The 14,774-nt window shown below is 45.7% G+C and overlaps 1 protein-coding gene across 2 annotated transcripts in view; it reads right to left on the bottom strand.

Annotated features, from left to right (window-relative positions):
- The window catches only part of KAZN (kazrin, periplakin interacting protein), a gene marked incomplete at its 3' end in the record, with an annotated part of 481,963 nt that extends 467,411 nt beyond the window's left edge, over positions 1 to 14,552 (bottom strand). For both annotated transcript variants that reach the window (XM_082614803.1, XM_082614802.1), the window contains exon 1: positions 14,309 to 14,552. In XM_082614803.1, the coding sequence (XP_082470929.1) occupies positions 14,309 to 14,537 (229 nt within the window). In that variant the 5' untranslated portion in view covers positions 14,538 to 14,552. The remainder of the gene's footprint in view (positions 1 to 14,308) is intronic.
- Positions 14,553 to 14,774: the final 222 nt, after the last annotated feature.

Raw genomic sequence — 14,774 nt, 5'->3', positions numbered from 1 at the left:
GGTGTCACAGCAGGGCAGAGTTCAGTTTGAGGAACAGAAGAATTCCTTAAAATCAGAAGACTCCAGGCCTGGGGCAGTAGCCATAATTTTCCAAGGCACTTATTGAGCACCTAACTGCACATGGCATTGCTGAGAACCACATTGCACAGGGCTGAACACACATGTCCAGATAGATGCATTCTGGAGCTGCAGTCCCAAGCTGTGGGCCACAGAGACTCTGGGTGGCCAGAGAGAGTGACTTAGAGGAAGTCCAAAATCCACGTCTCCAATGTGCTGCCTGTGGACAGAATGAAGCATTTTTATTGCATGTGTGTGCCATTATCTTTCAAATATATGTAGATGCAGAAGAAGCAGTCGCTTAAGAATGGTACTGAATTCAATGCGCTCTTTTGCATTTATGTATTTTCCCAGAGAAATAGATAAAAAATACAACTGCTAATATGTAGGGGACAGAATTCACTGAAAATCTCTCTCTCTCTTTATCTCTCTCTCTCTCATTAAAAAGAATATATGTAAAAACATGGATGGCAGAACATTAAATCCAGATGTAAACCAATGTTGGAAGAGCCATCTTGGCTAAAGTTTAAACCATTGAAAACTGGCTCCTGGCTAAAGTTAGAAGTGTGTGCATGTTCACGAGGGAAGTGATAATTTTGTTGGTACTAGTTTGGGTTCCTTATTTTCTGTTTCATCTGAATACCACCTACTACCTCAGCCTGTCAGCCTTTGTGAGTTAAGCTTTTCAGTCCTTAACCCTCCCTGTCCATTCTTGTTGCAGACGTCTGTATGATTTCTCATATGAACCATTTATGGATTCTGACAGTAACCTCAAATACAAGTCTAGGTACATGTGTGTTTAAAGGGCTGGAAAGCATACTCAGCAGGACATCATAAGAAGTCTGGCTCCTCCCAGGAGAAAGGCCTCTAAGCAACACAGAGATATCAGGAGAAAGACCTGGGATCTGGGGGAAAAACGTCCAATCTTGCCTATGGGGGACAGAAATCAGCTGGAGAAATAAAGAGAATTTCATTCCAAGGTGGGAGAATTCAGAGTTCAATAATATACTATGCTATTTATAATGAAGAGTTCTATCTATTGAATCCCAAAGTCCACCAAGCTTTGTGCCAGGCACACTATGTGTTATTCCATTAACCCAGGGAGTAATTTTCCCCCCAGGAAAAAACACTGGGCAATGTCTAAAGACTTTTTTGGTTGTCACGTTATAGGGGTGCTATGAGCATCCAGTGGTGTAGACCAGGGATGCTGCTAAACATTTTACAACGCACAAGTCAGCCCCCACGCAAAGAATTTTCTGGCCCAGAATGTCAACAGTGCTGAGGTTGAGAAACCCTGCACTAAACCATCCCAATCACTCTAGAAAGGAGGCATTATCGGCCTCGTTATAGAGGAGGAAACTGAGAGCTGTAATGTCCCACAACCCAAGTCATATCGCCAGGATCTGGATTGGATCTGTTTCACTCCCTTAAACCCATGTGTCTGCTATATTATCTTGAAGATGGAAATGACCTCCTCATTTCCTAAATAAGGAAATTGAGGCTCAGATGCCAAGTGTCTTGCTCTGTATCTCACTGCTACTGGTGATTCTTTGTCCCTTCACAGTTCGAGGTCTGTGATGATGACTAATCACAAATGACTTCACCTCAGACCATGAAGCTGCCAACAAATGTCTCTTTCTCTTGTCCATTAACCATTACACCCCTAGTAATTAACTTCTTGTTTCTGCTCCTTTAACACTGTAATCTGGTGGTTTTATTGCTCACATCTAATTCACTAGCTTAATCAATCATTATTAAGCTCCTTCTGTATGCTAAGCACTGTAAAGGTGCGGGATATAAATGGGTCAGAAGGCAAATGGAAGAGAACTGCAAGTTCAGGGGTTGGCAAACTATAGTCCAAGGAGTGCCTGTTTTTGTAAATAAAGTTTTATTGGAACACAACCACGCCCATTCATTTACCTATTGTCTACGGCTGCTTTCACATTACAGCAGCAGAGGTGAGGAATTATGACAGATATACTATGGTCCCCAAAGCCTATAATATTTACTATCTGGCCCTTGACAGAAAAAGTTTGCCAACTCCTACACTAGCTCCATCATTCAAGTCACAAGAGCAAGCACTGAAGTGAACCCCCAACTGAATCAAGAAGCACTTTCTTTCATCTCCATGTGCAGCTATAATATCTATTGTCAGTGGCAGGAATCCTAAGTGTTTAATGCTAATGCAAATCTAAAACTCAAAAACACTGGGCAATGTCTAAAGACTTTTTTGGTTGTCACACTGTAGAGGTACTATGAGCAAACATTTTGATCCTTAAAAGTACTTTCTACTCTTCTAGAGCCTATTATAAATAGATCTTCAAATGCATTTCAAATGTATATTATTTCTATTTTGCTATCAGAGGTTTGGGAAGCCTTTAGTGACTGTTCCTTTTCACACTGAAATGAAACAGAGATCAGAGTCCCAGCAGAAAGATTAGCTGCTTAGGCGTCAGTTAACTGCAGCGGGTTGTCTGCTGTGCTGCAGAGGCCTCCGGGTTGATACTTCCTTTCCACTCTCCTTGGGTGCACAGCAAAAGACCCCATTCTGATTTTCCCTGAGTTTTCTGCCACACTGTTGGACTTCAGTCTGTGGATGAGATTCCACTGATCTGAGTACAAGGTCTAGATGTGAACTTGGAGCAGCAGGAGGTCCATTGAGAACATGTGCCTGTACAGCCAACAGTTTAGGTGGACAATTTAAACCAACATGTTTTGGATGGATGTTAACTCAAAGACTCTGATAAAAGAGATCCTAAAGGTTGCAAAGTGTCTCCCTGAAGGTACAGTGAAGAGAGAGAAATTAGGCAGATTTACTGTGATGGCTACATCCTGCCCCCGACACTCAGAGAGTACACACATCCACATGCTAAGACCACAGGTCCCCTCACAGATGTGCTTCCCATATTCAAAAATCCTAAATGACGGTGGTGTCAGGTGGAAAAAATTGTCCTCCATAAGGAAGTCATTCCCAGATCCAATAAGACAATCAGGAAGTTCCCCGGGTGCAAACCTGCTCTGGTTTACAGGTCCCTAACTGCTTTTAAGGGAGGCCAGAAGAAGAGACACGCTACGTTCAGGCATGAATAAGATAAGTCATTGAAAGAGAAGCCAAATGATTGAAAACCCCACGGAGAGGAGGAGAGAATTTAGTGTAAAAAATAAGATTAGGGCTTCCCTGGTGACGCAGTGGTTGAGAGTCTGCCTGCTGATGCAGGGGACATGGGTTCGTGCCCCGGTCCGGGAGGATCCCACATGCCGTGGAGTGGCTGGGCCCGTGAGCCATGGTTGCCGAGCCTGCGCGTCCGGAGCCTGTGCTCCGCCACGGGAGAGGCCACAACAGTGAGAGGCCCGCGTACCGCACAAAAATAATAATAATAATAAGATTAAATCTGTAAAACTGGATTGTCCCTTTATCATGGGTAGACATTGGACATGGGAGCTCAGAGTCTGCGAGCACAGTCTTGGGGTGATGGTGTCACCATCCAGGTCTTACAAGACAGGGTGGCCCATGCTCAAGAGGGCTTGGCCAAGGCAAGGTCAGACCTCACCCAATCATAAGTTCCAGGGCAGCCCTCTGCCACCATTGCAGTCACAGTGGGATCTTGCAGTGGGAGAAAGAGAGGAGAATTTGGTTCAATGACAAGCTCAACAATCTTGAACAAATCAGTTTAAATCACTGTCCCTCAGTTTCCTTATTTGAGAAATAGATTGCTGTGTCTACTTCAATTCCATCCTATGGGGCAGTTGGTAGGATCCACAGAGACAATGCCTGTGCAAGTCTCTGTATACTGCAAAGACCTGCAAAGATCTACAAAGATCTGGGTAGTGATATACTCTAGTGCTTCCCTAGTGTGTCCTGGGTGCAAAGGAAAGAAGAGTGGATAAAAGCAACAGAACCCTGGAAAAAGGATTCTGAGCATTGGCTTTGTGAACTGAGGATGCTAGACCAAGCTTTTGCTTTAGAGGCAAGGTGATAACACTGAAAGTGTTGAAGGGTGGGTTTTGAGTTATCCCATGGTGGAACCAACCCATGAATTGACCAGCTGAGTTTTAACAAGGTTCTATTCTATGGGTCCATGATATTGACCCACACTGTAGAAAATCTGACCAGAAATAATGATCCTTCTCCAGAGGACTTCCATTAAGACTTGAACATGCCTCCTTGCAGGGCTGTCTGGTACCATGTCAAATTGTGAACAGAGCAATCTGAGCACGTCTGCTAGCTAACAGGCTAACAGTCTCTACAAAATGGCAGCCAGGCCTTGCCTTTCTGTTAACTCCCAAATCTAAAGCTGTGTCGAAAAATATTCCCAGTTTTTTCTTGCTTCACATGGTAACCCTTGTAGGAACAGGAAAAGCAATCTACTTGATGAATGCGTTAATTAAGATAATCAGTATACATATAGTCACAGGTCAGTTCTCCCCAGCCAACATTCGTCAAGCTCTATGGTGCCACCACTGCACTCTCCAGGGTCAGTATCAAATTTCTAAATTTCATACCTTGCTATCGTCAGGAAATGGTGAGCACAGAATTTCAAATGGCAAGAATGAGGGGGAAAGGGTGACATAAATCCCACTGTGTTCCAAGTTGCACTTACTGAATTAAAGACACCATCCTCAACGGTTTAAAAAAAATTCAAGTTAATCAAGGAAAATGAAGTAATTCATTTGTTGCAGCTGACAAGAAGCCCCAGCCTTGGCCAGGAAGCTAATATATACAAGGGGTGAGTTTATTTTGAAAGATGCAGAGCTATACCTGCATTGAAATTCGTATCTTTTCTTGTTCTCTTTGGAGAACAAAACCCAACTATTATTCAAGATCTAAACCCTGTATCATCCACATCTTCTTTCTCCTTAAAAAATGCTCTTTGAGGGAGAAGGTCCAAGCCAGCAGCTATTCTCTGCAGTATCCAATCCCAACCTACCCCCAAAGTTGCACTCTAATAATCTCTCATGGGCAGTTTAACCTTAGTGGAGAAATTAATGTATTTTCCCAGCATGCTTTTCTTAAATATTGCCACTGTCATGTACATCTGTGAAGGCTTCTGTATTTGTCACTTCATCATCTATTTTCCCATTACACCCGTCTAGACCTTTATTATAAAATGTAATTATACTTCCATGTCAGTCACACCTACTAGCCTAAGAGTTCCAAGATAACTTGCTCCATATCTTATTAAATCTGTGGTCCCTGAACCTATGTGCTCAATCTCTCAAGCTAGATGGAGACAGAGAGGAGAAAGGAGGAAAGGAAGAAAAGAAAAAAGAAGGGGAGTGGGAGGGTTGGTCTGTAAGCAAAAAGACAAAGCCATCCTCCTGGCATGTCTTTGTGCTGCCTGGCACAATATCTCAATATTCTTTTCTTTTTTAATTTATTTTTGGCTGTGTTGGGTCTTCGTTGCTGCATGCGGGCTTTCTCTAGTTGTGTCGAGCAGGGGCTATTCTTTGCTGCGGTGCGCGGGCTTCTCATTGAGGTGGCTTCTCTTGTTGCGGATCATGGGCTCTAGGCACACGGGCTTCAGTAGTTGCAGCACGTGGGCTCAGTAGTTGCAGCACGCGGGCCCTCGAGTGCACGGGCTTCAGTAGTTGTGGCACGTGGGCTCAGTAGCTGCGGTGCGCAGGCTTAGTTGTTCTGCGGCATCTGGCATCTTCCTGGACCGGGGATTGAACCCGTGTCCCCTGCATTGGCAGGTGGATTCTTAACTACTGTGCCACTAGGATACTCCTCAATATTCTTGCTGTAGTGAAGCAGGCGGGCTCCAGGGTCAGCTGAACCTGTGTTCCAATCCAGCAGAAGACCACTGTCTAGATCTTGGAAAAGCAACTAAACCTTTCTAAGCCTCAGTTTCTTCATTTGTAGAATGGAGGTGAGAACATTATCTAACTCTCTGTGATAGGAAAGTCAGATGAGAAAATGTCATCAATCACACCCCACAGAGTCTGGGAAAGTCCAGAAAAAAAAAAAAAAAAAGCCTCAACAGATGCTGGCTATTGCTATCACTATCCTCTTGGATAATCTTCAAAGTCTCTGCAGCTCCCCAGTTCTGATCCTGGAACATCCCTTTTCCTAAAAATGAGTCAACCCCCTGCTAAGAAGCTCTGTCCCCTTTCCTTGAAACTTTCAGTCCGCTCTGTGACTCCCTCCTGCTGAAGCCCAGCAGCAAGGCAGAGAGAAGGGAGATTCTCACATCTGAACATGGCTCAGCCACTGAACTGCCCTCTTACCTCTGGCCAGACACCAATCCTTCCTGGCTACAGACTCTCTGGCCGTGACAAAGCATCTTTCGTACAGTGGAGCTCTGAGGATTTATGATGAATGACTTAGTGTCTGACATGCAAATCCTAACTATAATTGCCACAACACCAGCTTTAGAACAAAAATGATTTCTTGGGCAGGAATGGGAAAAACTATGCAAAGCTGTACCGCATCCTGGCTGGGAGAGCAGGCAGTCTCTGGAGGCACATTTACTTGGGTTTATATCCCGGCTCTGCCACTTGCTAGCTTGGTGACACTGGGCAAGTCACATAACCTTTCTGGGCCTCAATTTTCTCATCTGTAAGGTGGCTCTAAAACAAATGGAGAAGCAATGATATCCCATCACACAGGAGCCACCTGCTCAAACAGTTGTTCTTGCCAAAGTACTACCTCAGAAGGTAGTTGAAAGGATTAATTGAGATAATACAGGGAAAGGGTTTAGAACAGTGTTGACATATGGCAAATAAACACACTTAAAACCATCTATCATTAAACCAATGATCTTCATGTAAAACATGACAAGTCGACCGAATTCCGCACACTGTAATTGAAAAATCATGGATTCGTTCATTCAGTCAGTCAACGACTATTGACTGGGCTCTTGCTATGTGCCAGGCACTGTTCTAGGTGCTGTGGATGGAGCAGAAAATGAACAGATGAAACTCTCTGCTCTCACAGAGCCGCCATCCTAAGACTCACAACTGGGGTCTCCTCTAATGCCTGGCATACAAAGTGGTTCTCAGCCAGGGATGACGTGGCCCCCAGTGGACATTTGGAAACATCTGGAGACATTTTTGGTTGTTACAACTGGGGTGTGGAAGGTTCTACTGGCATCTAGTGGGCAGAGGACAGGGATGCTGCTAAACATCCTACAATGCACACAACGTCCACCCCCCAACAAAGAATTATCCTGCAAATGACAACAGTGCCAAGACTGGGAAACCCTAGTGGAAAGGAATCTGTGAGTAGTTATACGTCTTTTGTTGGGCGTGGTCTTGGGCCACTGGGGGCCACCGAGGCCACTGGGAGAGAACTCGGAAAAGGGGAAGATATGGGTAGGAGGGAGAATAATAGGACCACAGGATACCAGCTTTGCCTGGAATCATCCTTCCCAAGAGAGAATGCGTACAAAGTCTGAGAAGTAGGAGGCCCCAACGCCAGGATCAATATGGTTCTTTTCATTGGTGACAAGTGACCCTTGGGTTGCTAACCTTGTAAGCAGGACCCAATTCCCCCTTTGTCAGTTAAGCTCACACCTAAGGGAGAGGTATTCCTGTTTCCCTATGATTTCATATAAGGACCCAGAAATTATCATCAGTTTAGGAAAACATTAATTAAGAATGGAGACAAGCCTATAGCTCCGTCAACCTTCCTAATGAACAAACCGAAAGATATTTCTGATTTAGGAGACAATACAGGTTTAAACAGCAGAGAGCCCCGGTGGGTTTGAATTCCTGGATCAGTCACTACCAGCCGAGTGACCCTGGGCATCAAAGTGAGATGAGTAAGAGCATGGACTCCGGAGCCAGAGCTTGGTCACTTAATGGCCCTCTGGCAAGTAACAGATCATTTTTGTGCCTCGGTTTTCTCATAGGTAAAATGGGTACAATGGTACCTGCCTTATAAGTCATTACAAAAATTAAATGCATTAATTCAGAGAAGCACTTAGAACAGTACCTAGCTCCGAGCAAGACTATGTCAAAGCTTGCTGTCATCATCACCATCGTTGTCATTACTATGTCATGGTAGACAGGTGACCTAACCTCTCTGAGTCCCAATAGTTTCCTCTTTTCAAAAATGGGCACAACAGTTGTGACTTCAGTGGGCTCCAGATACAATTATGCATGTTAAGCACTCGGGAAAATACTTGACATGTTGGAAGTCCTTATTGTTATTATTTATTGAAAAGTTTGACAAAGCACTGAAACTAGTTCTAATTTAGTCCTACATTACACTATTCACCTTCACTGAAAAGAAAATTACATGGTACCAGGATGGTTCCAGAACCCCCAGTGTCTTGTGATGTACCCAAGAGGGGAGCTCCGAGAACCATAATGAAGTGCCGAAGGTGAGTGTAAAATATTAGCTCTGGACCCACGTTCCTTTAGAGGGCACTTTGGTCTTAATGATTCACATGACTTCCAACAATCTGTAGAGCTGAGACAATATTGGGAATGGAAGGCCTTTACACCTCCTTCACTCCAGCGCTTGCTGTGGTGGAAGAGAAGAGAAGGGGTGGGAGCTGGGGGGGTAGCCCCTCCTCCCAGTTCTCTCCATCCTCCCAGCCTGACTGCCCATCACAGAAGGGGCACAGGCCTCGGGGGCGCTTTGCTGGCAGACCTGCCTGTTACAAGCTCCATACGAGCTTTCGTGCTAGGGTCTCCATTCACTGGAGGGTGAAGGGGACAGGGGCTTTTCAGAAGTCTGACCCAAAGGTCCAGCAAGGCCAAGTCAACAAAGACACTAAAACAAACGGAGAACCAATGATATCCCATCACACAGAAGCCACCTGCTCAAACAGTTGTCCTTGCCAAACTCATTAAAACTACATTCAGCTTCTGTCATGTTTCTAGCAGCTCAGGATTTCGAGGGGGAAGCAAGAATGCCCACAGAGCACAGCCTGGAGCCTGCCACCGAGACCTGAGGTGGCATCAAACAAGCAAGAATGTTCTGGTCTCATCCAGCCCCACGGGAAAGAAGAAGAGATTCCTTTACCTGGTCTCCCTCCAGCTTCTCCACAGTCAAGATGGGCCTGGCAGGGGACCTTGAGGATGGTGACATGAGCCAGTGGGACGCTTACCTGCCCTGAATTGTCAGGTACAGTCTGCGCCAACGGACGGTCACCCTCTTGGCTTCAGGGAAGCTGTCTTTTCCTAAAGGATTCTGCCTGAACCCTCTTTGCCTGCATTTCCGATGACTAGGACATTGCAGTGACTGCTGTTGGTGGCATCCCTTGTCATCCCACGTGGTACCCTTGTCATCCCATGTGTTACTCACCCTCATATCCAGCCCAGACAGTATGGACTAATTTTCAGCTACAAGATCACTTAAAAACCCATTCCCTGGCCTCAGCAGGCAGAACGAGTTCCATTCTTGCCTGATGGATGGCAGGGGGGTGAGAAGCCAAGCACTAATGCTCACACAGACCAATACTGGAGAAGGTCTGAAAAGAGCTGAGAAATTCATGTTGATTTCACTTTCCTTAGCTATACAACTCAGGAATAAATATAAATGAAATACGCAATGAATATGGCTGAGACCCAGGCTTGACCTTCTGGGCCCCATATGACTTGCATGGCGAGCAGGCAGTGTTTCAACGAGCACTCCCCACCTGCCAAGGCCATCTGCTAAAAGCTCACTGGCAGCCAGGAAGTCACAAATTATAAGCTGCAGGATTCCTCAAAAGTGCCAGCAGTCTTGGGGAGTAGCAGGGGTAAAGGCATGGGGAGAACATGCCTTGTCTTACACTGGGAGGATGTGTGACTAGGCTCCTATTATAAAAATCAGATGGGCTCAGACTTAGTATCAAAAAGTTTTGAAAAACCTCAGTCAATCCTGAAATGCTGGAAGTGTGAAATTAACCAGAATCAGAAACTTGACTTAAGGGGTCCTCCAAAGGCATTTTCCAAAGACAATGGAAAGACAGTAAATAACAGCCAATCAATAACTAATTTCAACCACGCTGTACTGATCTGTACGTATTCTCTTTGTGCCCATGCATGGTGATTTTCAGGAAGAATTTTGAAGTCCCATCTCATGACAGCCTACCAGATTAGGAAAAGACAGACAAGTCTCTTTCAGCCCATTGATATGGCTGGAAAACCAAGCCATAGGTACTGGATGAGCTCTGTAACTTACAGGTGAGCTAACAGAAGGCCCCCCCGAGATTCCGCCACATTCTGTTCCATCCTCTCTGCCCCGTGAAAATCCTCTTCTCAAAAAAGATAAACGTCCGCTTGGGAAAACAAGAGTATGTGGAGGCACAACAAATTGGGAAGGGGATGCCAAAGGGGATCCCCAAATGGGATGCTTTGATTTTGAAAAGCAACAGCGTCTAGCATCTCTGCAGACTACTCACACATTCAGTTCAGTCCCAAGGTAATTTTACTTCACCAAAGAGTTTCCAGTGTTATAGTAATGCTAGATAAGAGCCATCAGACCTGAAGTAACAGCCTATTTTAATGCCTGGGGAGAAAAAAAATAAAACTTGCATCTATTTATGGAAATTGACAAAGGTGTAAGAAAATGACACTTTTCCCCATCCCCATCTAACAAATGCAGTAAACGGTAAGTCCTCAACACCCAGGAAAGATGCTATGAGCATTTCCACTTACAAAGGCATATAAATACAATTATTTCCTTAAAAAAACAAACCACAAAAATATTGGCAGTAGGTATACATCCTACTGGGCGTAGGTATTTTATGTTATATACAGTTAAACACCTATTTGAATTGGGTACGATGGAACTTAATTGTCTTATTCTATGCATAGCAAAGCAACCAACTGAATCTTATATTAGCCATTCATCAGATAAAACATTTTCAGAGAAACAAACTGCTATATTTTCCCCTCAAAGAATAGCAGGCATTTTAAACACATTTCCCAGAGATGTTACGCCGAGGAAAACAGCTTAGAAATGTGACTTTAAACAAATCCGTTCTCTGGCTACCAACAACAAGACAAATTGGAACAACTGCTTGGCTCTGTTCTTTCCAAGGCTCCTTCTGTCCACCTGTCAAAGGCAGTTGTGACCCCACCAACCTAAGAGGCAGCTCTGGAGCCTTGAGATGTGCCACCCTGCGCGGATGCCCTATGCTCCGCATGCCAGCATCCTCATTAGGGATTATCCGACTCACTTGAAGCAGGGAGAGAGGAGATGGGCTGGCTGCCAAGCGTTTCTTTCAACACAGATTCTGAAAGATCCTGCAAAGTGCTGAAAGCCCAGATTTTCAGCAGTTCACTTTCTAGACTCTGTTACGTAGCAACCATGCCAGCTCACAGAGGGTACCAACCAAGTTAATATTTTGTTTAAATGACACACTGCATTAACTCTCTAGGAAAACCCAAGTTTTCTTCATCAACTTACCTACTCTCAGATATCCTCACTGGAACAAAACATCCACTGGTGGATTGATGAGCTTCTTTAATTTATTGACAAAAAAATTTTTAACAAAAAAATCTGAAAATGGATCTAACAGTTTCTCAGCAGGGAGAGCAAAAGGTGACTCTCCCCTGGAACCATTTGGGCTAATATTATTAAAAGGAAATTAGCATGCATTTAATATGTGCATAATGTCCTTTAGTTAAAAGATGACTTACACAGTTGCATTTTGAAAGATACTCATTTCATTCAAAACCTTGATTTGAAAAGTGATAACTCAATAACACTAAATGCTCATAGGGTTTGAGCCCATTGACTTGCACCAACACAGACAAAATAAAAACAGAAGACTAATTCGTTAGAATTAGGAACCCCCAGGAACTGAGCTTCTGTGAGCCTTCCTGGAGGTATATGACAAAGAAGCATGAGAAAGCCAATCACCCACACTTTGAAATTAACTTGAGAGAGCCCAGTGCTTTCCTTTAGGAATACGAAAGCACTAGCAAAAGAAACTACCAGACCACCTCTGCAGAAGGTTTCGGTTCCAGCAGAATGCTGCCACATGTCATGAGAACACAAAACAAAACAAAACAAAATAAAAACAAAACGCAAAACACTCACAGAGGCTAAATAATGTAAAATGTACTGTATTGAGGAACAGTTGCCATATATAAGTAAATGATGCCCCACTGGATTTATATGGGGGTCTTGTTTTCTTTTCAACCATCACATCAGTTTAAATTGACATCCATCTAGAGGGATATGTGGCCAACCATTAAGCTGAGTTAAAATCTTCAACATTTTATTTTCTGATTATAAAATCATTAAACTCCCCCTAGTAAAGGTTTTGAAAAATACCAATGGTACACAGAGGAAAAATCAAAACCATCCTTCATCCAACCACCCACAGACAGCCCCTGGCCTGGGCAGGCATGTTTCTAAGAATATGAGGAAGCTGCTGGTTTTGTGTGTTTTCAGGGATATCAAGAAATCCAAAAGCCATTTTTCCATTTCCACAGCCTTGTGCATTTTTGTAGGAAAAAAGAAAAAGGAAACAGTCCCCTATTGCTCCACTACAACAATTTAACCATCAGCCAAGTATCACAATTTCCAAGTTGAATGTGTAGATCATTGCGGCACCGACCTCCTTAGCGTGCTCAGACTGCAACTAGACCCAGGACTCAGATAAAAGCCACTTAACTTTTCCTCCACTGAGAAAGGGGTGGATGGTGGGAAATAAACTAGCATTGTTCAGTCCCCCTCACCATGGCTTTTGATTCTTAGCAAAATGCCAGTTCTGCGCTATTTCTTTAAGGTTGAAGGAGTCCCTGCCTATAAAAAGTAAAGCACGACCATGCAGTCTAACTTCCCTTTTTTGCCCAGGTGCCAGCAGAGAGCATCTTCCACACACAATGACATAACAAGGGATAAATGATTGAATAACCAGATACCCCCCTTGAAAACTGTGCAGCAAGCACCAGGCTCACAACACCTTCCCACCATAACGTCATGCTACTTTGGTACCAAATTACTGCCCCAAGACTCTTGACGGACTCCTGAAGTACCAACTTAAGATCTGACTTGGAATTGAACATACACTGCTAATGTTCAGGCTTAACATCTCACACCAAAAAAAAAAAAAAAAAAAAAAAAAAAGCACACCTACCCCAGGAAGGTAAAGGGGAAACAGAAGCTGATGGAGAGAAGGCATTAATATGAAAACAGACTCTCTCTCTCTCAACACTTAGGAGAAGCCTTTGAAATAACAACAAAACTAGAAAATCTTTCTAAGCCACTGAGCCCTTGGAACCTCATACTTCATCAAGTGACATATTTACACAAGTGGCCCTCCTGGACTGGATATTTTTTCTGTCATGTTCTGGATTTCAGCAGTTTCGTTTACAATCAAATGATATTAATAACCGGTGACAACGTTTCTTAAAGGGCAATTAGGCAAAAAAAGAAAAGACATCCTGAAAATCCAGCCTACCCTCTTACTTTTCAATTCACAGAAACCAAACAGTATTTTTTTTCTTTTTTTTGGACGCTTCCTCCACCTTTAACCCATGCATGAGGGTTTCAGAGCTTCATCACTGTCAATGTCAACACAGACTGTCCTTTTTTTCCCTCCTCCTAACTGCAAAGAGTCCCTTCAAGCGGCGGCTACCTGGAAATCCACCATCCATGCCTTCCTTTCGCCAGAAGCCCATCACTCAGCCTTTGAGGTCTAAGATTTCCCCCCTGGAAAGTGCTCACAGTGTTTATATTTGCTGGAAATCTAAACTCCCTGCTGAGCACAGCATCTACTGTTGCATCGATATATTCCACTGCCTGCGCGATCTCAAATGGGGAGAAAATAAAGTCCAGATGCAATCGAGACAAGGGATTTGGCATCCGTGGAGAAAAGTGCAAACCAGTCCAATCCTCTACCCCAAACGCGGCAGCAGAGTCTGGAGCTCCCTCTCCGGGAGTCATTCCAAAGGAAGGAGCCTCCGGAACTGGGGGGAGCTGTGGCATTCACCCCTGCCGCGGGTGAGGGCAAAGGCCCGGGCATGAAAAGTTTGCCCACGGAGCTGGGGGGCTGCGTGCCATCTGAAGGGCACTTTCCGCTGCCGGTAGGGACGCGCCGGCTGCGCCTCGCTCGCGCTGGCCAGGACAGGCGTGACCGTGTGAACCCGGGCGCAGCGTGCACCCGGGTTTTCGTTGATGACAGCAGCCTGCAACTCCCAGCAGGGGAGCAGCGCCGGCCACCGCCGGGCGGAAAGGGTTACAAGCCACAATGCAAGGCGGTTTCGCCGCGGCCCTGGGGGCACCGAGTCCCCGGCCCCCTCCGGGTCCGGGTCCTGCTCTCTCGCCTCTCCTCCGCCCCGGGCGCCGTACGATCCCTACCTTGCGCGCTGTGCTGATGGTTCTCCATGTTCGCCGCCGCCGAGTCCGCCGCCGCCGAGGCGCTGGCCGCTGCTCCCGGGCCCGGGCCGGGGCCGCCGCCGCCGCCGCTCAGTTCCGCCAGTCTCCGGTTGGTGGCCGTGAGTTCGGCTCGCAGGTTGGTCATCTCCTGGCTGGCCGACTGGACCGCCCCATCGATGCGGAGCGCGAGCTGCTTATTGTCTTCCATCATGCTCAGGATTTTGGCCTGGGGGCGAGAGAGGTGACAAAGAGCTGCATGATGCGCCGGGGGCACGCGGCCGGGCACCCCCGGCTCTACCTGTTGGGTCCCCCGCGGCCCGGCTCCCCCGAGCCCCGACCCCTAGGCACCGGCAGCGCCGGCTCCTCCGGCGCAGGAATGACAGCGGCGCCTCCAGCCGGATCCGCGGCGGTAGCGAGGCGGCGGGGGGAGGAGGAGGAGGAGGAGAAA

The sequence above is a fragment of the Mesoplodon mirus genome (assembly GCF_964341445.2).
Source record: "Mesoplodon mirus genome assembly, chromosome: 3".
Lineage (NCBI taxonomy): Eukaryota > Metazoa > Chordata > Mammalia > Artiodactyla > Ziphiidae > Mesoplodon > Mesoplodon mirus.
The sequence above is the reverse complement of the archived record's forward strand: the minus strand, read 5'-3'. Positions and strand labels throughout refer to the sequence as shown.